General features: G+C 43.8%; 1 protein-coding gene across 2 annotated transcripts in view; it reads left to right on the top strand.

Moving 5' to 3' along the window:
• Positions 1 to 24,911, top strand: part of RCAN2 (regulator of calcineurin 2) — a 255,499-nt gene that overhangs the window by 107,386 nt on the left and 123,202 nt on the right. Inside the window, exon 1 of one of the 2 annotated variants that reach the window (XM_082249911.1) lies at positions 20,900 to 21,290. The exons of the other annotated variant lie outside the window; for it this stretch is intronic. Within the exon in view, the coding sequence (XP_082106037.1) occupies positions 21,204 to 21,290 (87 nt within the window). The 5' untranslated portion in view covers positions 20,900 to 21,203. Of the gene's footprint in view, positions 1 to 20,899; positions 21,291 to 24,911 lie in introns of those variants that run through there. 2 annotated transcript variants of the gene reach the window in all.

Here is a 24,911-nt window from a genome sequence, read left to right as displayed (position 1 = left end):
AGTATCTCCTTATAGTGGAATAGTGTACCACAACTCCAGTGTCTGCCAGATCTTTCTGGAGGGATCGTGCAGTCAAACGTGGGTTTTAAATTGTTTTTCTCACAATCCTGCAAGCTGTACTGATTGATATTTTTCTTGGTCTTCCAGATCTTGCTTTAACTTCCCCTCTTACTGATGATTGCCATTTCTTAATTACATTCCGAACAGAGGATATTGACATCTGAAAACGCTTTGCTATCTTCTTATAGCCTTCTCCAGCTTTGTAAGCGTCAACTATTTTCAGTTTCAGTTTTCTAGACAACTGCTTAGAAGATCCCATGGTGCTGATTGTTGGGGCAAGGTCAGATGAGTCTGGGCATTTAAAACCTTTGCGATTGACATCACCTGGTCTTCCCAAACGATGATCGAGAACAATCCATGACACTGGCAGGTCTCAGCCTTGCAAAGGGGGCAGTGCATGCTATAAATTCTGCAGGGTGCCCAAACTTTTGCAGACACCATTTTTTTTTCTGTAATTTTGAAAGTGTCAATGATGGAAATAAAATCTAACTTTTGTTGACATATTATAAGAATGTCTAATCTGTAATTTGATGCCTTTTGGAGATTTTTTCCATCTTTCCTTGGCTTTATGCACATTAATACAAATTTTTACCTGGGGTGCCCAAACTTTCGATCACCACTGTATCTATGTGTTGAAAGTCAGGAGCATACCTTTAAAAAAAAAAAGAAAAAAGTCAGGAGGTACAATATTTGTAGCTGCTGATTTCTAATTTTTAAGAATCCTGGGTGACGTCCCTCAGTAAAGTGTAATTTTACCCATAACAACTTGATAAAAAATAATGTTCTTTAGCAAGAAGAAACATACATTCCACTGTAATAATTATGCTACCAAAATTCATATGCGCTGTAAATTGCTGTTATTTTGCTGCAGCCCAGAGCCCCTAAACAGCAGTATATCATGAACCAGAACTAAACCCATTGATTTATTGGTTTCAGAAAACAGTTACATTCCCGAAATGCCGGGATTGCCAACTGTCACATTTGCTTGTGTCCTCAACCAAATTGTCAAACCATCAAATGGCTGGTGTCATAGCTGATCACATGTGCAGCACCATGGCAGATGCAGATCAAACAGAAGCAGCTTCCTTGGCAGTAAAGGATAGAAGAGTTTATTTCCGCTTTATGGCTGTCAGCAGATCGGCCTCTACAAACTCAGCAGTGCCTAAAAATGGAGAGCAACTGAGCATGTGCAGAGCAGGATGACACAGTGTATTACTGGTTTTTAAACAGTATAGCCACTTATTTTTAATGTTTTATATAGCTTTACCTGCAAAAGGGGCCAGCCTGAAGTGATCTAGCAGGTCTCAAAGTAGAAGTCCACCCTAACACTAACATTTCGAACTCTACAAACATCCATAATCTAAGACTAACCTATCTAGCCCTGTAAAGACGAAATCGCTATACATACCTTTTTTGAAGCAGCTCCGGTCCGGTTTCCAGCAGTGTAATCTCTGCAGAAGAGACAGCCGACAACAGCTGGTAAATGAATGGGAAGTGACATCATCGATAGAGTTACTATGGATGATGCCCGCTGTTGGTTGCCTCTTCTACAGCCACCTTACACAGTGAAGCCACTGTTGACAGCTCAGCGTGGGACCAAAGCGGCTTCAGAAAAGGTACGTGTGATGGGAGTCACTTTGGTTGGGGGGCCCGTGGAACACAGCTTACCTTAGAGAGATTGGGAAATCCATCTCTCAGCCCCCTAGGCCCCTCTTATGTGTAAGTCACCCTGTGTCTATTAAGGACACAGGGTGACCAAGGAAATGATGGACAGCTACCTAATGGACACTGAGAATATGGTTTGGATTTCTCGAATTGGACAGTAATATTTGTCAACAGTATATCTCAAGGAATATATGAAGACTCTGGGACTCTAGGCCTAGGATCCATGTTAAAGGCCTAGCTGCCTATTGCCAATAAGAGACTGCTTCAAACAGTCAGACTCATAGGAGATGCTAATATCATCAGCTCAATCACCTGTCTTCCACACATTGTTGAATGAGCTTATTTACACACTTATTGTCTACTGTGGGTTCTGTGTTTATACTTAGGATAATGTGTAATGTATTTTGTTTTAGCCTTGTTGCAGTGCTGAGTTAATTAACATGTTAATTATAACATTGTCTAGATGTGGATTCCCATTCACCTATTGTTTCTATCCAGATGGCTAGGTAATTAGTTCAGGTTAATTATATTTCTGTACACAATTTCATCTGCATAGGATAATGTAATCAGGCACCTGACCTGGTGGGGTAAGCTGATCAGGAGGGGGATGTCCTCCTGTGTGGTATATATTGTGTGTGAGTTTGTTCATTAAAGGTTCCAGATCTATACAAGCTATTCTTGTCTAGTTTTGTATGGGGGGCGGCTAGAATATCTGATATCTATGTTCAGACTGGAAGAAGCGGTATACTGACGGAAGCAGACAAGCACATTGTGGGTCGTGGTTTCGTTACAGTATGTATACCAATTTCTTCTTTGCAGGGCTACATAGGTTAGTCTTAGATAATGGGATTGCTGTAGATTTACACATTTTAGTGTTAGGATGGACTTCTACTTTAAGTCTCTGACTAAAGTCAGTGATTCTTTGGCTGCCCAATCTGTTGGCAAATGTCACGTTTTTTATTTATTTTTATTTTTTATTTATTACAGGTACTTATATAGCACCATCAATTTGGTACTTATATAGCACTGTCAATTCACATATTTATGTTATACATTCGCATCAGTCCCTGCCTTCAAGGAGCTTACAATCTAAGGTCTCTAACTCCCATTCATACATACACATACTAGGGCCAATTTAGAGACGAGATAATTAACCTACCAGCATGTCTTTGAAGTATGGAAGGAAACCGGAGTACCCGGAGAAAACCCACGCAGGCACTGGGAGGATATGCAAACTCCAGGCAGGTAGTGCCATGGTTGAGATTCAAACCAAAGACCCAAGTGCTGCCAGGCAGCAGTGCTAGCCACATAGCCACTGTACTGCCCTTTAGGTTTTGTATTTTTAAAATTGTTGCCATGTATTAAAAATTTGTTCTGGAAATTGTATAAATAGGCAACTCCTATCTTCATATTGATTAGTGGCTCCAAATAATAACTACTGCAGTAGCGAACAGACACAAAAGGATACACTCAGCATCTTTCCAAAATAACTGTTCTGTTTTATTTGACGCAATTGAAGGTTTTTTTTATACATGATTACGTAGGTATTACATTAATTTTACAATTGTAAGTTTATGGTAACAAGGGGCGTAACATAGGTAGGCTGAATTCTAATCTAAATAGAATACAAACATATACAGAATATACAAATTTCCTTTACAATCTGTATAAATTAGTAATATTTTATCTCTGTAATAGTAGATAGAAATTCAACAATGTGCAATTTGACTTGAGGTTCCAAAACCTCAGCATAAAGCTGTATATGTAGAATTAGCAATTCCAAAGTGGCTCCCAGTGCCTGTCCTATATGTCCCTTCAATGGACAGCCTGTGTATGGCAGGTCTATCCTGTCCTTCAATTTTAAGGGGTATACAAGTCTGTTTGTACAGTGTGAACACAAGGGAGAATCTCACCTGGCAGTGACAGATCTTGAAGCTTTATTTATCGAAGTATTGGGTTGTCCATTCTGGATTTCCATACTTGGACAGCAGCTGGCGTGGACATATGAATCAAGTGTCTTATCACACTCCATTCATGTCAGCAGCAGTGCACAACACCTTTGCATCCAAGGTCTGATATACTTCCCAGGAAAAATGAAATGTCATTAAAGGACCATTATTGCAAAAAAGAGTGTGTTCTGATAACTGTATGTAAACCCAATGACGGAAATATTTTATATAACCTTCAACATGTTAAAGGATAAGTTCACCTTTTGAAAAAAATAAAAATAAAATAAATGCACATTTTTTTGCAGTTATAAAATGGTGTCTTTACTTTCGAAGGAGCCTGCAGAGCATTGCACCCATGATCTTCTGAGCACAGGTGCAATGTCAGGCTCCTGCAGACTCCCAGGTTAGCTGTCTGCCTGTACCTCCAATACAGGCAGGCAGTTACTTGAGAGCAGGAAGATCAATGAACTACAGAGTGCTCACCAGCGCTCTCGCAGTTAATGGAAACCAGTGCAAAGGAGCCCGAGGAAGTGTTTTGTAATTTCTGCAAACCAGATTACGTAGCAGTGCCCCAAAGAAAACATGAAATAGTCTCATTCCTGTCCCCTGATGAATTGACAGAAAATAATGGATTGTCTGAATAGCCCTAGGGCTCATGTGCAGATATGGTGCCCTCTGAAGAGCAATCCACATTCATATTGGTCTTCAGATTCCATTTTACAGGAAATGGGGAGATGTTATATTGCCTCCTCAACCACTGTTAAAAACGGACACTGCACCTTGCAACTGCATGCATTGCACACAGTTGCAGCTACTTGGAAGCCCCTATTTAGTTGAATGGGCCATAATCAGCTGGCATTACTGCCCACCAAACCCAACAGTGGCAACAATTTTTGATGTGTCATAATACAATGCTTTTCAGCTGCAGCATATGTACACCCCCTCTGCTGTCATTGCAGTTTAAGAGGAATGGTTGAGTGGTGGTAAAAATATGGCCTTTTACACTTATGTTGTCCTCTAAAGAGTGATCCACGCTGGATCACTTTTTAGATGCTTGACAGGTGGTGTGAATGTGTTTTGTTGCCTCCTCACCACCTGTTTGAACCCCTAAATGCCCACATCACGACACTGCAGCCATGTGCATCACACACTTGTGGCGCAGCCCCATTCAGTTGAAGTTAGTTCAGTGAGCGGCAGTGTCTGCCAAACGCTACAGGGAAGATAATTTTTGCTGCACCACAATGCAAAGCATTGCAGCCACAACATGTCTACACCCCCAACTGCTGCCTTTGCATCTTAAGAGGATCCAGTTGGGAAGTGGTAAAACATGACTCAACCGTGTGTTCTTACCACCCCCCAAATACAAGTGTACACATGACCTTATTGAGTGTGGCAATGCAAATGATAATGTGCAAGAAGATGTAACCCCTAGCAACCACTCGGCAGGCTACACTATGTACATTACCCACTCCTGACCCCTACGCCCAATTCACCTCCCAATCCTGATCTCTGTTTTCAATACATGACATAATCTTGATCCCTGCACTCTGTACATTACACACTCCTGGCCCCTGCACCCTGTACATTACACACTCCTGTCCCCTGCACCCTGTACATTACACACTCCTGGCCCCTGCACCCTGTACATTACAAACTCCTGGCCCCTGCATCCTGTGCATTACACGCTCCTGACCCCTTCACCCTGTACATTACACACTCCTGGCCCCTGCACCCTGTACACTACATACTCCTGGCCCCTGCACACTGTATATTACACACTACACACTCCTGACCTCTTCACCCTGTACATTACACACTCCTGGCCCCTGCACCCTGTACACTACACACTCCTGGCCCCTGCACCCTTAACATTACACACTTCTGGCCCCTGCACCCTGTATTTTACACACCCCTGGCCCCTGCACCCTGTACATTACACATTCCTGGCCCCTGCACCCTGTACATTATACACTCCTGGCCCCTACACTCTGTACATTACACACTCCTGGCCGCTGCACCTTGTACATTACACACTCCTGGCCCCTGCATCCTGTACATTACACACTCCTGACCGCTTCACCCAGGGCAGTATTCCAACATGATAATGACCCTAAACACACTTCCAAATCGACCACTGCCTTTCTAAAGAAGCTGAGGGTAAAGGTGATGGACTGGCCAAGCATGTCTCCAGACCTAAACCCTATAAAGCATCTGTGGGGCATCCTCAAACGGAAGGTGGAGGAGTCCAAGGTCTCTAACATCCACCAGCTCCGTGATGTCGTCATGGAGGACTGGAAGAGGACTCCAGTGGCAACCTGTGAAGCTCTGGTGAACTCCATGCCCAAGAGGGTTAAGGCAGTGCTGGAAAATAATGGTGGCCACACAAAATATTGACACTTTGGGCCCAATTTGGACATTTTCCCTTAGGGTGTACTCACTTTTGTTGCCAGCGGTTTAGATATTAATGGCTGTGTTTGAGTTATTTTGAGGGGGCAGCAAATTTACACTGTTATACAAGCTGTACACTCACTACTTTACATTGTAGCAAAGTGTAATTTCTTCAGTGCTGTCACATGAAAAGATATAATAAAATATTTACAAAAATGTGAGGGGTGTACTTACTTTTGTGAGATACTGTATATTACACACTCCTGGCCCTTGCACCCTAAAGATTACACACTCCTGACCTCTGCACTATGTACTCCTGGCCCCTGCACCCTGTATATTACATACTCCAGACCCCTTTAATCCTGTACATTACACATTCCTGACGCCTTCACTATGTATATTACACACTCCTGGCCCCTGCACCCTATACATTACACACTCCTGACCCCTTCACTATGTATATTACATACTCCTAGCCCCTGCACCCTGTACATTACACACTACTGACCCCTGCACCTTGTACATTACCCACTCCTGATCACTGCACTATGTACATTACACACTCCTGACCACTGCACTATGTACATTACACACTCCGGATCCCTGCACTATGTACATTACACACTCCTGACCCCTATACATTACACACTCCTGACCCCTGTACATTACACACTCCTGACCCCTGCACCCTGTACATTACACACTCCTGACCCCTGCACCCTGTACATTACACACTCCTGACCCCTGCACCCTGTACATTACACACTTCTGACCCATGCCCTATGTACATTACACACTCCTAGCCCCTGCACCCTGTACATTGCACACTTCTGACCCCTGCACCCTGTACATTACACACTCCTGACCCCTGCACTATGTACATTACACACTCCTAGCCCCTGCACCCTGTACATTGCACACTTCTGACCCCTGCACCCTGTACATTACACACTTCTGACCCATGCCCTATGTACATTACACACTCCTAGCCCCTGCACCCTGTACATTGCACACTTCTGACCCCTGCACCTTGTACATTACACACTCCTGACCCCTGCACTATGTACAGTACACTAACAGTGCTGACAACTGAATTGCTTTAAAAAGTAATTTGTAAAGAAACTGTTGCTTTACTCACCCTGACTCCTGCACACTGTACAGTACATGTTCCTGACACCTCTATGTTGTACATAATATACACATATTTAAACCCAGTGCGCTGTGCAAGTTTTAAACCCCTACCACTGTTAGCAAAATGTTTCTACACCCTAATTCATTCAAAGTGCACACCATACATGGTATATCACCATGCCAATTGAATCCCATTAACGATTAGAAAACTGATCCAATGTTCTGAAAATGAAATGATACCGGTGTATGTCCAGCTGTACCGCAGTCGCAGAGAAGGCTCATCCTCCACAGTGCTCAGCCATTCTCCCACCCGGTCAATTATCAGGGACTACTTATTATGTCTCTTTATTCCTTATGACACACCAAGAGAACTGGAGGGGAGGAAGCTGTAGTTATAGGAACTCTAAACTGTTTAGAAAGGATAGAAAGAAAGGAGAAAGGATACAGGTGGACTGTGATTAAGACTAATGGGCCGGATAAGCAGGATACTTATTACAGACTATGTTTACTCATGGAAACTGACCGCTATAGCTGGCTGAATGTCAGGGTGAAGAGAGGTTCAATTGGCACTTTCTCAGAGGTTGCCACCTCATCCCTTTAATCCAGGACACATATGAATTACACAGGTTCTGTGGCTAATTTAATGCAGATAAGGCACTTAGTGAGTTTAATTACCACCTTACCCACTTGCTGACCGCCTGCCGCAGTTTCACTGCGGCAGGCTGGCTCGGCTGTGCGAAACAACCTAGGAGTACGTTGGTCACATGGGTGGTGCTAGGGGGCAAGCGTGGCAGCGGGGATCCTGATCTACGGGACCGGCGGTCACGATTGCCGCCGGGCACCCACGATCGCTCCCCACTGAGAGAGAAGGACGGTCAGCTGTTGTAAACACAGCTGACCATTCTTCTCTCTGAAATGATCACTGAGCGCCTGTGATCCTTCTATATAGGATCACAGGTCTCCGTGGTCATTTCACAAGTCTACCCCCCCCCCCCACAGTTAGAAAACACTCCCCTAGGCTCACACTTAACCCCTTGATCACCCCTAGGTTAATCCCACCACAAGAAAGCTCTATTTGTGGGGAAAAAAAGGACATCAATTTTGTTTGGGTACAGCGTCGCAAGACTGCGCAGTTGTCAGTTAAAATAACGCAGTGCCAAATCGCAAAAAATTGCCTGTTCATTAAAGGGGTAAAACCTTCCGGTCCAGAACTGGTTAATCAGCCACAGAACCTGTGTAACTAATGTGTGTCCTGGTGTAAAGGGATGAGGTGGCAACCCTACTTTCTCAGCCTGTAGTGACATAAAAGAAATGCCATTAAAGGAGTTGTAAAGTTATTCTATGCATTAGGACAAAAAAACCTTCTTTGTGCAGAAGCCCTCCCAGCACCCCCTAATACTTACCTGAACCCGATCTCTGTCCAGCGATGTACACGAGTCCCTCGGCTGGCTGAGACACAGCAGCTGCGCCATCGCTCCCGTGGTTGTCAGTCAAAGTCAGTCAGCCAATCGGGAGGGTGCTGTGCCGAACGGTAGCTCCGTGTCTAAATGGACCGATGGAGCTGCAGCTCGGCTCAGGTGCCCCCATAGCAAGCTGCTTGCTGTGGGGGCACTCCACTGAAGTGAGGAGCCAGGAGCAGGAACGTGGGACCTGAGAAGAGGAGGATCCGGGCTGCCCTGTGCAAAACCATCTGCACCAAAGCAGGGAAGTATAACATGTTTGTAGGGGCGTGATCACGTGGCTACCAGGACGGTCGCCAGTTCGCATTACTTCCCGGGAATCACCGCGATCAACGATCAGTGACATGCAGTGAGATTAATGCAGGCTGGCTGATTGGTATATGATTGTGAACACTGCCTATTTGTTTGTTTTTTGTGTAAGTGCATTTTATTTAAGGCGGGGATGGGTTTTCAATACATTTTAAAATAGAATTATGCTATGAGTTCATTTGTTTTGTAACATGGGTGACCGCTGGAGGATATGAGGACTTCAACCACTTTAGAGATGCCCGTTTGATCCATGGATGGCGCTTTTCCACTGCATGGAACCGTACCGGTTCGGCACCCTTTTGTGCTTTTCCACTGCTGGTACCGCATGGTATAGGGTCGGAACGGTTCGGTACGGTACGGTATAGGTTTGCTTTTCCAATGCGTGGAACCGAACGGTACGGTACGGTACGGCTCTGAAAAAACAGTACCTACTCGATTGTGGTTCCAACAGGTACCAAACTGGTACCATATCCCACAATCCTTTGCATGCAGTCACTACTAGCCACTGATTGGTCAGAGAATCCCACCCACCCCGTTGTTATCCCATTCACTTAACTTTTGTACTACTTTAGTGGAAAAGCAAACCTATACCGTACCGTACCGAACCGTTCCGACCCTATACCATGCGGTACCAGCAGTGGAAAAGCAAACCGGGCCAAGGAGGGCCGAGTAGAGCCGAGCCGGTACTAGCCGGTACTTGCAGTGGAAAAGTGCCTTAAGTGTCTATCCCAGGCAGAATGACTTTAACCATCTGGTGAGTTTGAGTGTCAAAGTGAAAGGTCCCACATGGTGTGGTGACGGGATTTGCGGACGATCTTCGGATCCAATTATTCTCCAACTATAGCGGTGCAATATCTTGAGCATTCACATGGTGTCGGACTTGTATTTAAAGGCACAGGAGGTGGATTACGTCTTATAAGTGCTGCTAATGCTGATGAATTGCCTATGATGATTTGAGGCATAATTTTAGTTTTATGATCAGATGTGAATTATATTAGCTGCTGACAGAGTGCATAGAAATTTCATTTAAACGTTTTACCAATTTGAGAGTTCCTTCTAGTTCACTCGTTCTGTCCTATTGGTCTGTATTTTCATCCTATGAGCACTGGGAGAAAGTGATTGAGAGGCCTTGGGACTGCCTAATTACTTTTATTGTTTTTTTGATAACGTGTTACTTTTATAAGATAAAAAAACAAGACTTTACAATTACCTTAAATGCAATAAATCTTAATACAGTCGGAGCACAAAATAGTCACTGAAAGACATAAAGGGGTAGATTTACTAAAACGGGTGCATTCAGAATGTGGTATTTATATACACACACACATATATATATATATATATATATATATATATATATATACTTTTTTTCACAATAATAAACCTTGCATGAAATAATATATATTCCAACATTACAGTCTATATGACTTGCTTCAAATATGTTAAAAAAAATATTTTACTTTATTTCTTTATGTTACACAATTATTTTACTTCTGTTAACTGCAGTACAGAGATTGTTATTCCAGTCTTTAGAAGTGTAAGAAGAGAAAGACTTTCCTAAACCCTATCTCTGGGAAATACTAACACTGACTGAGGGAACATGGAAGAAATGGGGAGTGTCTAGCTCAGGAGTGGGCAAACTTTTTGACTCGAGGGCTGCAATGGGTTCATATATTGGACCCGGGGGCCGGACCAAGAGTAGATGGCAAAAAACGCTGTAAAAATTGCGTGACTTTGAGGTCACAAAAGTGTGAAAGGGGCCTTCAGTAATTAAGGTATAGTGTGCCCCCTTTCAATGCTGAGTGACCAGCGTGCTCCCTTTCAATGCAGAGAGACCAGCGTGCCCCCTTTCAATGCAGAGAGACCAGCGTGCCACCTTTCAATGCACAGTGACCAGCGTGCCCCCTTTCAATGCACGGTGACCAGCGTGCCCCCTTTCAATGCAGTGACCAGCATGCCCCCTTTCAATGCACAGTGACCAGCATGCCCCCTTTCAATGCACAGTGACCAGTGTTCCCCCTTCAAAACATAGACCAGCGTGCCCCCTTCAATGCAGTGACCATCATGCCCCCTTCAATGCAGTGACCAGCGTGCCCCCTTTCAATGCACAGTGACCAGCGTGCCCTTTTTCAATGCACAGTGACCAGTGTGCCCCCTTCAAAACAGTGACCACCGTGCCCCCTTCAATGCAGTGACCAGCGTGCCCCCTTTTAATGCAGTGGCCAGCGTGCCCCCTTCAATGCAGAGACCAGCGTGCCCCCTTCAATGCAGAGACCATGGTGCGTGCCCCCTTTCAATGCAGAGACCATTGTGCGTGCCCCCTTTCAATGCAGAGACCAGCAGGCGTGCCCCCTTCAATGCAGAGACCAGCAGGCGTGCCCCCTTCAATGCAGAGACCAGCGTGTGTGCCCCCTTCAATGCAGAGACCAGCGTGCGTGTCCCCCTTCAATGCAGAGACCAGCGTGCGTGCCCCCTTCAATGCAGAGACCAGGGTGCGTGCCCCCTTCAATGCAGAGACCAGCGTGCATGCCCCCTTCAATGCAGAGACCAGCGTGCGTGCCCCCCTTCAATGCAGAGACCAGCGTGCATGCCCCCTTCAATGCAGAGACAAGTGTGCATGCTCCCTTCAATGCAGAGACCAGCGTGCGTGCCCCCTTCAATGCAGTGTGCCCTCCCCCCCCCCCGAGACCAGTGCACTTACCTGTGGCGGCGGCGGCTTCTCCTCAGTCCCCCGGCGTCTCCTCGAGTCCTCCCGCCTCCTCCTCGGCCAATGGCATGGGGTTTGCCTTGCGGCCAATCAGGAAGCGGTTATTAGACCCACTTCCTGATCGGCCAGCAGGAGGATCCGTGTGACAATAGCGAATTTTCATTCGCTATTGTCACACAATGGGTGGGCTCGGGGCGCACTGCTCTGGCCCCCCGGGTCCACCCTTTGCTGAAGCCTAGGAGCGGCCGCCACTGTAAATGATTAAATTAGCTAGCGCTCCGTGGGCCGGATTAAAAGGCCGTAGTTTGCCCATTCTTGGTCTAGCTAACTGAACTAACTAGTTCTAGAAATGAGGGGAGGACAGAGTGCAATACCAAATTACATATGCAAACAAGTAGTAGTTTACCAAACCTTTCACTAGATGTCATCATATTACAGATAAATAATAACCTGATGAAGCTCAATTCCATTATATATATATATATATATATATATATATATATATATATATATATATATATATATATACAAGGCTCAAAATTTCAAGTCCTGAGCTACTAGCCGGGCCTTAAGAGTTACTCGCCACCAGTTGCCCCACTTAATCCCTACCCTGCCCCACCCCTAATTCCGCCTTTAAACACACCCTTCTATATTATCAAATTAAATGACACTGTTAAATGTTTTATGCATATTTCATTGATCTGACTGTGGTAAATAAAGCAAGCATAAAATATAAATTGACTGCTTTAGGCACTGTACACATCATTATTGCCTTGTTAAGTAAATATGCGCTATGTACAGAGTGTACGGAGTGCAGGTTTGAGTAGTGCACTACGCTAGGTGACTGGGCAGAATACCTTTTTTCTGGGTTTGCACCAAACTGATCCACAAGGCTCCACTCACACCTGCACGTTTTGTAAACGCATGCAAAATTGCGTATTTCTGCACACATTTATAAAAAGTGCAAAAAAAAAAAAAAACACATCACATTTGTTGCACCATTCGTTGGTAATGCCGTCCCAAACACTGCAAGCTGACATGCACGAGTAGTATAAAAAAAAACAAAAAAAAAAAAACAAACTGAATGTGGCAAAAGCTCCATGAGCTACTTTGCCCTATGTAGGGTATCCCCATTTAAATTAATGGGCCCTATGCATTTTGCACATAAAATCCTAGGTGTTAATGGGGCCTAACAGCAACCAATCAGAAGCCAGTACAGTTAGTATGGCTATTGCACTGAGAGATTAGGCCCAACTGTCTGTACATCCTCACACTATAGAGACAAGAATCTGAACACTCAGTGCAGTATCCCTGGTAATCGATCAGAGCCTGCCTTACATTGCTGTAATCTCAGTGAGCTAAGTTCTGATAGGGTACTATGGGTGGCTGCACTATGCTCAAAAGGTAGGTAGGAGTGTGATTCAGTAAGTGGGCAGCCTACACCCACCATCTCTGTAAACTTACATTCTCTGACTTCTCGGTGCCTCTCTCTCTCTGATGGTCTCCCCGACTTCTCAGGTCTCACTTTTCGCCAGTAGGCTATTCCCCAAAGACCGCGCTCTCACTGCTGGACTCTTCTTCCTTCTCCTCACTGTCCTGGGACATGCATCTCAATTGCCGCCTCCTGCCCAGCATGTCAGTGAGAACAGAATCCGTTCCGTGGGGCTGCGCTGGAAACTACACTTCCCGGCGTGCAGCGCGGCACACAGAGCCCTCCGTAGAGGTGACTGGAGACCTACAACCCGCCCGAGCTGGCTGACCGGATCTGCTCGCCTTCAATTAATTTCCTCTCGCCAAATGCGAGCAGGCGAGTGGAAATTTTGAGGGCTGTACATATATATATATATATACATATACACGGTATATATGGCTTACATCTAGTGAAACCCAAAATACAATATTTAAGAAAATTAGAATACTACATAAGACCACTTAAAAAAAATATAGTATGCACTCAATACTTGGTGGGGGCTCCTTTTGCATGAACTACTGCATCAATGCGGCGTGGCATGGAGGTGATCGGCCTGTGGCACTGCTGAGGTGTTATGGAAGCCCAGGTTGCTTTGATAGCGGCCTTCAGCTCATCTGCATTGTTGGGTCTGTTGCCTCTCATCTTCCTTTTTACAATACCCCACAGATTCTCTATGGGGTTTAGGTCAGGCGAGTTTGCTAGCCAATCAAGCACAGTGATACCATGATCATTAAACCAGGTATTGGTACTTTTGGCAGGTGCCAAGTCCTGCTGGAAAATGAAATCAGCACCTCCATAATGCTGGTGAACAGTGGACCAAAACCAGCAGATGACATGGCTCCTCAAATCATTACAGACTGTAGAAAATTTTGCATTTCATTCGGAAATCAAGGTCCCAGAGTCTGGAGGAAGAGTGGAGAGGCACAGAATCTAAGTTGCATGAGGTCCAGTGTGTGATGTTTCCACAGTGATGATTTAAGGAGCCATGTCATCTGCTGATGTTGGTATTCTTATAGGCATTCTCATGTTTATTTCTTTGGTATGACACAAAAAAAGTGGAGAAACGAAAGGCTAAATCTGACAAATTCCACGCAAAACTCTAAAAATGGACAAAATTATTGGCCCCCTCAATTTAATATTTGGTAACACACCCCTTCAAACAAATTACTGAAATCAGTTGCTTCCTGTAATCATCAATGAGTTTCTTACACCTCTCTACTGGAATTTTGGACCACTCATCTTTCACCAACTGCTCTAGGTCTCTCAGATTGGAAGGGTTCCTTTTCCCAACTGCTGTTTTGAGATCTCTCCACAGGTGCTCTATAGGATTCCGAGCACGACTCATTGCTGGTCAGTTCAGTACTCTTCAGCACTTTGTCTTATACTATTTCTGGGTGCTTTTTGATGTGTGCTTTGGGTCATTGTCCTGCTTTAAGACCCATGACCTCTGACAGAAACCCAAGTTTCTGGCACTGGGCCCTACATTGCATCCCAGAATTCTTTGGTAGTCTTCAGATTTCATAATGCCATGCACATGGTCAAGACATCCAGTGCCTGAAGCAACCCCATTACATCAGTGAACCTCCACCATTTGTGACTGTGGGGACTGTATTCTTTTTATTAAAGGCCTCATTTCTTTTTCTGAAAAGACTAGAATGATTGGCTTTACCAAAAAGCTGTAATTTTGTTTTGCACATTCAACCAAAAGGATTTTGGCTTCCTCTGGTAAGTTTTGGCAAACTCCAATCTGGCCTTTTTTGTTTCTGTGTCAACAGTGAGGTCCACCCGGGTCTCCTACTATAGCAGGGATCCTCAAACTACGGCCCTCCAGGTGTTGTGGAACTACACATCCCACTCTGACATTCACAGACATGACTAGGCATGATGGGAATTGTAGTTCCTGAACAACTGGAGGGCCATAGTTTGAAGACCCCTGTACTATAGCATCCCATTCATTCAGTGCGAGCTGACACAGTTGAAACCTGTATTTAAAGGTCAGCTTGAATTTATCTGGAAGTTGATTGAGGTTCTTTATCCACCATTAGAAAAATCCTTTGCAATCTTTGATCAATTTTTCTCTTTCATCCACATCCAGGGAGATTAGCTACAGTACCATGGTTTGTAAACTTCTTGACAATGTTGTGCCCAGTGGACACGGGAACATTAAGATCTCTGGAGATGGACTTGTAACCTTGAGATTGTCCATGCTTTTCCGCAATGTTTGTTCCCAAATCCTCAGACAATTCTTTGCTGCTCTTTCTCATCTCCATGCTTTTGTGTGGCACAGAGACACACAACAGAAAGGTTGAGTCAACTGGTTCAGGTGTGATTTTTATATTGTCAGCACCTGTTAATTGATACAGGTGAGGTCAGTTAAAAATTATGGGAGCATCACCAGCTTGAAATGCAAATGTTTCTTTCAGTTTTGAGAAGGTGCCAATAATTTTGTCCAGTCCATATTTGGAGTTTTGCATGGAATGTGTCAGATTTGGCTTTTTGTTTCTCTACTTTTTTGAGTCATACAATACAAAAAAAAGAAATAAACATGAGAATGCCTAAAAACTTGTAATTGCAACAATTTTCTGGGCGATGTGGTGCATAGTCTGACAGAAATGCATGGGTGCCAATATTTTTGACTGTATATATATCAGAATAGAAGGGGTTAAAACCGCAACCAACTGCAGATGTAAGTTTATTTCAGTACATACCTACACCTCCATAAGTGGTAACTAAATCCTGCAACACAAAAGGCGCCTTGCGATTTTTGCACACTTCTATCTTCTTTCATGTTTAACAATCTCTTAGTTTTACTGACATTAAAGTGGAACTCAAGGAGTTGTTTGTATTGCTTACATTAGTCCAGCTTGGTACAATGTAAGTATAGCTAAAAAATCACTGTGGTAGTCACCACCAGTCACAGAACACCTTGTCTTTTCAATGAATACAAGACATTCTCTGATTGGATGAGTTGGAGATCATGACATGCTTACCCCTTCTCTCTCCCTTGTATAATCATAGAACGCCCTGTAATCATTAAAAAAAAATAGAAGGTGGACTGTGAATGGTGGTGACTACTGCAGTGACGTCCAGCTTCACCAGAAGTCCATCAGGTATAAGATACTGTATGTATACTTACACTGTGTCTAGCTGGACCAATGCAACTATACAATACACATAATGCCTAGAGATCAACTTTAAACCCGGATCTGAAGTTCTGAGTGCTTCCAGCTTTATGTTCAGGATAAAAGAAAAAATAGAAGAGAGGAAGAAAGAAGAGAAAGTAAGAAAAAAAAGAGAACGAGAGAAAGGAAGAGGAACGAAGAGAGAGAGAGGTAGGTAATAGAATGCAAATGAGAAAGGAAAGAAGGGAAATTGCTACCCATCCCCATGCTCCAGGGGGCCAGGGTGGCCCCCTGTACACCTGGATAGGAAGGGCTACAGGAGGGAGGGGATCATTTCCTCTATATGCTGCCTCCCCAGCTTCCTAATGTTCCCAATCCGTGCCCCTGTCCTCTCTTATGGCCCCCCTGTGCTGTCCATCAGGGCCCGCCCCTTGTCCTCTGCAGCTCTGCCGGGTTCCCCCCTCCTATCTCCCACCAGCTTCTGCGGGAATGCTGTCAGGATGGAGAGTAGGATAGGGGGCAGTAAATGTGTTATTTACCAAGCCCCTTCCTTGTCTGAATTCATTCATTATCTGAATGAATAATGAATGAATGAATCCATACCAATCACTGACTCTGTCAATTCATAACTGAAAAATAATAAACCATGTTTACTATGCTTCAGTTTGTGAGCTACTCCTGTCCATTTATTCTGTACAGCTGAGGCTGCAGAAATGGAGATTGAGGTGGTGGTCTCAATCTGCTTTCTCGGTCTCAAAGGTGAAACATCAGAGGTCTGTTTAGACCCTTGGTTTTTTCATAACAACTGAATCACCCAAGCGCTCACTCTGATGGGAATGGTAGGCGTGCTGCTCTCAGGCGGGGGGGAAAAAAAAAAAAGGGGGAGGTACTTGTGTGTTAGTACATTTAGCATAAATCTGACCCTGCTGAAAGGTGATAGGGATATGTTCACTTCCACATGTGGTGGACTCATTCAATGCGATTTTTGCTCTTTATGTCTATGAGTATGTTTTTGGCATAACGTTTAAAACTGCCCTCATCTATGTCTAAATACTTACCCATGAAGGACAACCCTGCCTTTATACCGGGACTACACTCAGATTATTTCAATGTGTGGCAAAGGACAGGCCTTTTGAAATTTTCGGATCTATGTGACCCCGTCACGGGCAAGCCCCGAGCAATACAGGACATTTTGGACACCTATAATCTGCCAGCTACCCATATTTTTCCAATAATGCAATGCCAAAGTTTTCTCCGTTCCTCAGGTGCCTCAACCGCCAATGGATTTATTGATCCCTTACTGGACCCTTTGCTTAACTCAGGGACTTACAGCATTTCGGACATTTACAAACCTTTTCAAAGGCTCACATCTCTTCGTCCCGCTAGTACTTCGGCGGCGAATTGGGCTAAGGACTTCCCTCTTGAGAACAGTGTCACTAAGTTGTTCCAGGGGTATAACCGAACACTTTGTTTAACTCCCAACGAGACTTGGAGGGAAACACAATTGAAAATCCTCCATAGGGCGTATATCCCTTTTGCATCCAACAAAAATGATCCTCTCACGAGCCTCTGTCCTTACTGTAAAAGCAACCGACCGACCCTTCACCACAGGTTCTGGTCTTGCTCTTTCATCTCGTCGTTCTGGGACCAAGTGCTTTCACTCATTGAACGGGTCACGCTTTTGCAACTACCAAAAGATCCCCTTCTACTTATCTTTTGATATTGGGACAAACAGCTCCAAGTATGGACTAGCCTCCCCCCACCACACCCATGAAATTGGATCCTCACGTGCCTACTAATAGCTCGCAGAGTTATACTCGCCAACTGGATCTCAACAGTGGGCCCATCTGTATCGCAAGTTCACCGTGACCTCTTAAGCCTCATGATCAAAGATCAGCTCAATACGGACTTTAACCTTCCTTCCTCCGCGAACCGCTTTTCACGCAACTGGCAGGACTTATGGACTCGCTACCTAAGGATGTGGTTACCACCTCGTCAACAGATAATTTCTTGTATAATGTTCCTGGGTAGGATAAAGTTGCTGTGGCTTGGGTGTCATCACCCAACTTCATCCCCCCCCCCTTTCCTTTTTCCCTGTTTCGTCCCTTCTCTCTTCTCTTTCTGTTAATCCCCCCACGGCATTAGAGCCATTTGCGTGCCAAAGATCCATCCAACTAGGGTTCAAGTGTGTTTATGTTTTGACCTTGGGTGATTTTATCAGGCTGCTATATCACTTAGGTCAGTTACGAGTCTCTATGTTGTTGCTCGGCTTCTGACCCTGTAAAATGTGTTGTTCATCACTATCCCAGTTTTTCCATGTATCGTTCTTTTGTTTCAATAAAGTTTCTTACAAAAAAAAAAAAAAAAGTTTTAAAAGGTGTCCAAGGGTAATGCACTAGGTGTTTGCGCCTCCTTTTCTCTTTCATATGCACTTCTGTTTAGACCCTTGATATCTCACCAAAGCCCTCTCAAAAAATAGTAAAAAATAATATTGTAAAACAAATAAATAAATATAATGGTAATATATATATGAAGAAATAATGGAAAACCGAACGAGAAGGAGTAGTGAAGGAAAGAGAGAAAGAAGGAAGCAATAGAGAAGGACAAGAAGGAGTAGTGAAGGAAAGAGAGAGAGAAGGAAGCAATAGAGAAGGATGAGAAGAAGTAGTGAAGGAAAGAGAGAGAGAAGGAAGCAATAGAGAAGGATGAGAAGAAGTAGTGAAGGAAAGAGAGAGAGAAGGAAGCAATAGAGAAGGATGAGAAGGAGTAGTGAAGGAAAGAGAGAAAGAAGGAAGCAATAGAGAAGGATGAGAAGGAGTAGTGAAGGAAAGAGAGAGAGAAGGAAGCAATAGAGAAGGATGAGAAGGAGTAGTGAAGGAAAGAGAGAAAGAAGGAAGCAATAGAGAAGGACGAGAAGGAGTAGTGAAGAAAAGAGAGAGAGAAGGAAGCAATAGAGAAGGATGAGAAGGAGTAGTGAAAGAAAGAGAGAGAGAAGGAAGCAATAGAGAAGGATGAGAAGAAGTAGTGAAGGAAAGAGAGAGAGAAGGAAGCAATAGAGAAGGACGAGAAGGAGTAGTGAAGGAAAGAGAGAGAGAAGGAAGCAATAGAGAAGGACGAGAAGGAGTAGTGAAGGAAAGAGAGAGAGAAGGAAGCAATAGAGAAGGATGAGAAGGAGTAGTGAAGGAAAGAGAGAGAGAAGGAAGCAAGAGAGGATAGAAGGGAGACAGGAAAGAATAAAGTAACAAAGGCAAAGAGAGAAGAATGAAGGAAGAAAGAAGGAAGGAGAAGAGATGAAGAAATAAAGACAGAAAAGAAGAAAAAAAGGAAGTGAGAAAGGAAAGAAGGGAGAGAGCAAGAAATATGTGAACATAGGAGAAAAGAAGGGAGGATGGGATGAAGGAGGGAGGAAAGACAAGATAAAGGAAAGACAGAAGAGAAAGGAAGGTAGGAATGGAGAAAAAGAGATTATGGAAGTGAGAGAGATGAGAAGGAAGAGGGAGAGAGAAATAAAGGAAGAAGTGAGAAGAGAAGAAGGAGGGAGGACAGACAAGGAAAGAAAGAAGAGAAAAAAAGAAAGGAAGGTAGGAATGAAGAGAAAGATGATGGAAGTGAGAGAGATCAGAAGGAAGGGGAAGAGGGAGAGAGAAGGAAAATAAAGGAAATGAGTAAGAACAGAGGAGAAGAGAAGAAGGGGGTGGATAAAGACAATGAAATAAAGGAAAGATAGAAGAGAAAAAAAGAAGAAAGGAAGGTAGGAATGGAGAGAAAGATGATGGAAGCGAGAGAGATGAGAAGTAAGGAAGAAGATAAGGAAGGGAAGCAAGAAGTGGGAACAGAGGAGAAGAGGAAGGAGGGAGGAAAGACAGAAGAGAAAAAAGGAAGTAGGAATGGCGAGAAAGAGATTGTCAAAGTGAGATAGATGAGAAGGAAGGAAGGAAGGGGAAGAGGGAAAGAAAGAAAGGAGGAAAACCAATAAAAAAAGGCATACAAGAAGAGAAAGAAGTATAATAAATGAAAGTAGGAATGGAGAGAAAGAGATGATGGAAGTGAGAGAGAGGGAGAAGGAAGGAGGGGGAGAGGGAAAGAAAGACAGAGAGAGAAAGGGAAAGAAAGGAAGAAAGAAAATGAAAGAAAAAAAGAAGCCGGTGAGAGCAAAAGGAAGGAAAAGAAAAAGAAATAAATTGAGGGTAAAGGAGAGAGGAAGAAAGGAAGAGTGCAGGAAGGATAGAAGAGAAAACAGAAGAAAAGGGAGAGAAAAAGGGGAAAATAATAAACAAAGAAAAATCCAGTCAATTTAGGTAAAAGAGCCGTCACTGTGTGCTGCCACAGCAGAATGAGCCCTGCCTAGGTTGGGGTCTTGGTGGGTGTAGGTTGGGGGTACAGACTGATCCCCAGGGCATTGCAGGTGCTTTGTAAGTATCAGCATGCCTTTTGTCTTAGTTGCAGGATGGGATTTGTATTCTACCCTGGAATGTATGTCATTATTTGCAGTCGTCCAGTAGTATGAGCAGTGTGCAGGCATAGGTATTCTCTCTGCACGCCACGTCTTCTGGCACACTGCAGTCCCTATGAGGTCAGCGCTGTGACTGCATTGTAGGTCCTGGTAGGATTCACGTTTAGTACATAATCATGTCAAGTTTGCTCGGCTGCACTGCCTGCAGATAAAAGGCTTCATAAATAGACGTAGCTTATGTCAGCGCTGGCGGTGATGTCACTGCTGGGAGAGAGACGACTCTGGCTGTTACTATGCTGGGCTCGTTCAGTGTGGAGGCACACAAAGAGGAGAGTGGCACAGCTGTGATAGACAGGCATTGTCACCAGCTCTTGTATGGTCCTGTCCAGGAACAGCTGCCAGGACCACAGGAGGCGTACAAGGACTAACCAGCACTCTCAGGTTTCCATTCAAGTTTCATCATATTGGTCCTAGTTTACGCAGCTGCCATGCCTGCTCGTAGCATAGACTTCGATGTCACCTCTCTGGTGGCATGCGTGGTAGACATGGAGGTTTTCAACAACCAGGATGTAAAGGTAAAGTACAGCTGTAGCTTTTTTCCTTTTTCATGGGCATGCTGTAACTTGTAGTTTCACCTTAAAGTATATCTAAACTCAAAAAAAAAAAAAGAATGTAATATATTGCAGCTGCCAGTCCTTAGATGTGGTGGATAGTTTTCTTTTTCTTTCAAGCTGTCTTTTCTTTATTTTCACCTGGTGATCCTGCCAGTAACATATTTTCTTTTCTGAGTGTGACCACGCTCAATCAATGTACCGTATCAAGGGAGGGGCAGTGTTGTCACCCTAATGCTGGCCATACACTATACAAAAAATCGGATGAAATTTGGTCATTTGGACAGTTCTTTCGTTTTTCGGCCAGTAAATGGGCACGAATCGGTAATCGGTCGTGATGGTTTTGAGCTGAAAAAAACGAAGGACAAGTTTGGAAGTTTTCTGCTGAACTAACGATAAATTGAAAGGTTAATGTGTTTCTTGTCCAAACTGTTTGCACTAGGTATATGTGAAAAACGAACAAAAAACAGATCCATTGAATGATTTATCGGTCATTACACGATTGTTTGCTCTCACGGCCAAGTGTTAGCTTTTTCGAAAATGAGTTTGAACGATTTTTCGTATAGTGTATGGCCAACATAAGACAGGACTATTTCTTTAATTATATTTTTATGACAGGTATTTATATAGCACCGGCAATTTACACTGCACTTTACATGCTGTACATACACGTCAGTCCCTATCTTTGTGGAGCTTACAATCTAAGGTCCCCATTTTACATGCATGCACATCATAGAACAATTCAGACAGAAGCCAGTTAACCTACCAGCATGTCTGTGAGGAAACCCACACAAACACAGGGAGAACATGCAAACTCCATGCAGGTAGTGTTTGGGATTTCATGCAGGGACCCCAGTGCTGCAATGCTAACCACTGATCAAACTAGCGACTAACCACTAACGAAGCCACCTAACTAACTGACTAACCACTAAGCCACTAACTAACCATCCACTACACCACTGTGCTACAAAACAACCCCTCTTCTTATCTCAATACAGTTCTGTAGTTCACCGAAGGAAACTGGGCTAGGTTGATAACAGTGCTTGAGATTCCAGTGTCGTACATGCCGAGTGCACAGAAATCTAGGAGCTCCCTGGATTGCTGTCAGGATACACAGGTATTTGCATTTTTTGAACAGATACAGTATAACACAAAGTGTTCAGTTGTATACTTAACCACGTCACCTTCAAAAGAGTTACCTATCCCCCCCCCCCCTTCCTGACAAGGCCATTTTTTGTGATACGGCACTGCGTTACTTTAACGGACAATTGTGCGTTCGTGAAACACTGTACCCAAAAAATATATATGTATGTCCTTAATTTTGGTGGTATTTTATTACCTCTGCAGATTTTATTTTTTATTTTTGTGCTATAAACAAATATTTTTGGAATAAAAAATCCCAAAAAGTGTCAATTGATTGGTTTTCCCAAAAGTTATAGCGTCTAAAAAATATGGGATATATTTATGAAATTTTTATTTATTTTTATATTTTATTAGTAATAGCGGCAATCAGTGACTTATAGTGGGACTGGCGATATTGCGGCGGACTAATTGGACACCAACTGACACTTTTGACAGCTTTTTGGGGACCAGTGACACTAATACAATGATCAGTGCTAAAAATATTCACTGATACTAATGACACTGTACTAAGAGTGTACTGACACTAACGACACTGTACTAATGACACTGGCTGGGAAGGGGTTAACATCAGGGGTGATCAAAGTATTAACTGTATGCCTAGCTGGTGTTTTCTTACTGTGGGGGAGGTTCTTTCATTAGAGCAAGGCATGGATCCTAGTCTCTGCTTTGCAGAAACACAGGATCCATGCCTTCCTTACTGACAGATAGGCGATCTGCCTTATTTACATAGGCAGATTGCCATTCTGCCTGTGTACAGAATGATCAGCAGGTGCCGGTGGACATTGGGTTTGCAGGATCCGCTGATCAGCTCCTGCTGTGTAGAATCACGACAGGAGCGAGCCGCCAGTGGCGCACGCTCGCACTCCATACCCGAAAGTGCTGAATCACGTCTATATATGCAATCACGTATATATATGCGATATACTGCACAGTAAAACTGCTATAGGGGGGTTGGCAAGTGGTTAAAAGATCAAATACAGCAAATAAAACTTCATTTTCAGGGTCCATGCACACTAGGCACCAGAAAAACTGCCAAAAAAAAAGCAGCATAAAAAAAACAAGCCTGTGGAACATATTATGCACACATCCAGATGCGTTTAAGAGTGTGCATTTATAAGCGTTTTTCCCCAATACACTATAAAACACAAAAAAAAATACACTTAAAAATGCTTGATGCGCCTAAACGCTGCGTTTAGGTGCATCAAGCATTTTTTTTTATGCCCCAACCCTCCTCTCAAAAACACACTTGTGATGGAGTTTTTTTCAAAATCTATGCAGATTAAACCTCACATTTTACTGTATGCTTTATCACTTTTGAGGTGAATGAGTTGAATATGCAGCACAGTGGACCTGTATGTGTGCGTTATGTCAGGCTCTGCTTATGCACCAGTCTTGGCCTTGGCTGTATTGTCATAATGGCAGTAAGATGTAGCGTGGGCTGCGAGCGCAAGGCACGTGTTGTGCCCCCTAACCTGTGGATCATTAGCACTCCCTGATTCCCTTCCACCAGAATATAGCAACTTCAGGCATCCCTGGCCTTTTTAATTACTGACCTACACTATGCAATGGAAATGGAGATATGAGTGTTCAAGTCTTAAACAGCTTCCATATATACAGTATAACACATCAGATACTAAAGAGATGTAACCACTTATTAACCCCTACACCATTTTGCAGTACATGTTCAAGCTTGCCAACCGTGTCACAGTGGTGCCTCTCTGGCCAGTCCCTACTCTATCTCGCACATCTGCCAACCTCTTATTTGCTAAAATACTCTTGAGAGTGTGGACCACTCTAGAGCTCTTGGCCGAAATCAAGCAATGCACATCTACTATGGGAAATGATACAAAGTTTAGGAGGGTGGACAGCACCAGCAGGTGAAAATTGTTATCTGTTCACATGTAAGGGGTAATAAGTGGTTACACCTCTTTATTATCTTTGTGTTGTGTATATGGAAGCTATTTAGGACCTGAACACTCATACCTCTATTTCTTCTGCATGGTGCAGGTTAGTCACTAATAACAAGGCAGGGATGGCCAAAGTTGCTATTTATTTGATGAAGCTTTAATTTTTGCATACTGTGCTGTAACCCCCTTGTAATACATATATAGACATTTTGTACAATTTTATGCTCCCAACGTTGTTGGGAATAGTTTGGGGATGTCCCCTTCCTGTTCAAACATGACTGCTTGGCACAAAGTGCACAAAGCAAGGTCCATAAAGACATGGATGAGCGAGTTTGGGGTGGAGGAACTTGACTGGCCTGCACATAGTCCTGACCTCAACTTGATAGATCACCTTTGGGATGAAGTAGAGCGGAGACTGTGAGAAAGACCTTCTTGTTTAACATCAGTGCTGACCTCACAAATGCACAGCAGGAGGTGAGCGGCGACCGCGGCCTGGACAGGGTTAACACAGGCCGCGGCCGCCACTTACCTCCCG

This window comes from Pelophylax lessonae (genome assembly GCF_965119305.1).
Source record: "Pelophylax lessonae genome assembly, chromosome: 3".
Taxonomy (NCBI): Eukaryota; Metazoa; Chordata; class Amphibia; order Anura; family Ranidae; genus Pelophylax; species Pelophylax lessonae.
The sequence above is the reverse complement of the archived record's forward strand: the minus strand, read 5'-3'. Positions and strand labels throughout refer to the sequence as shown.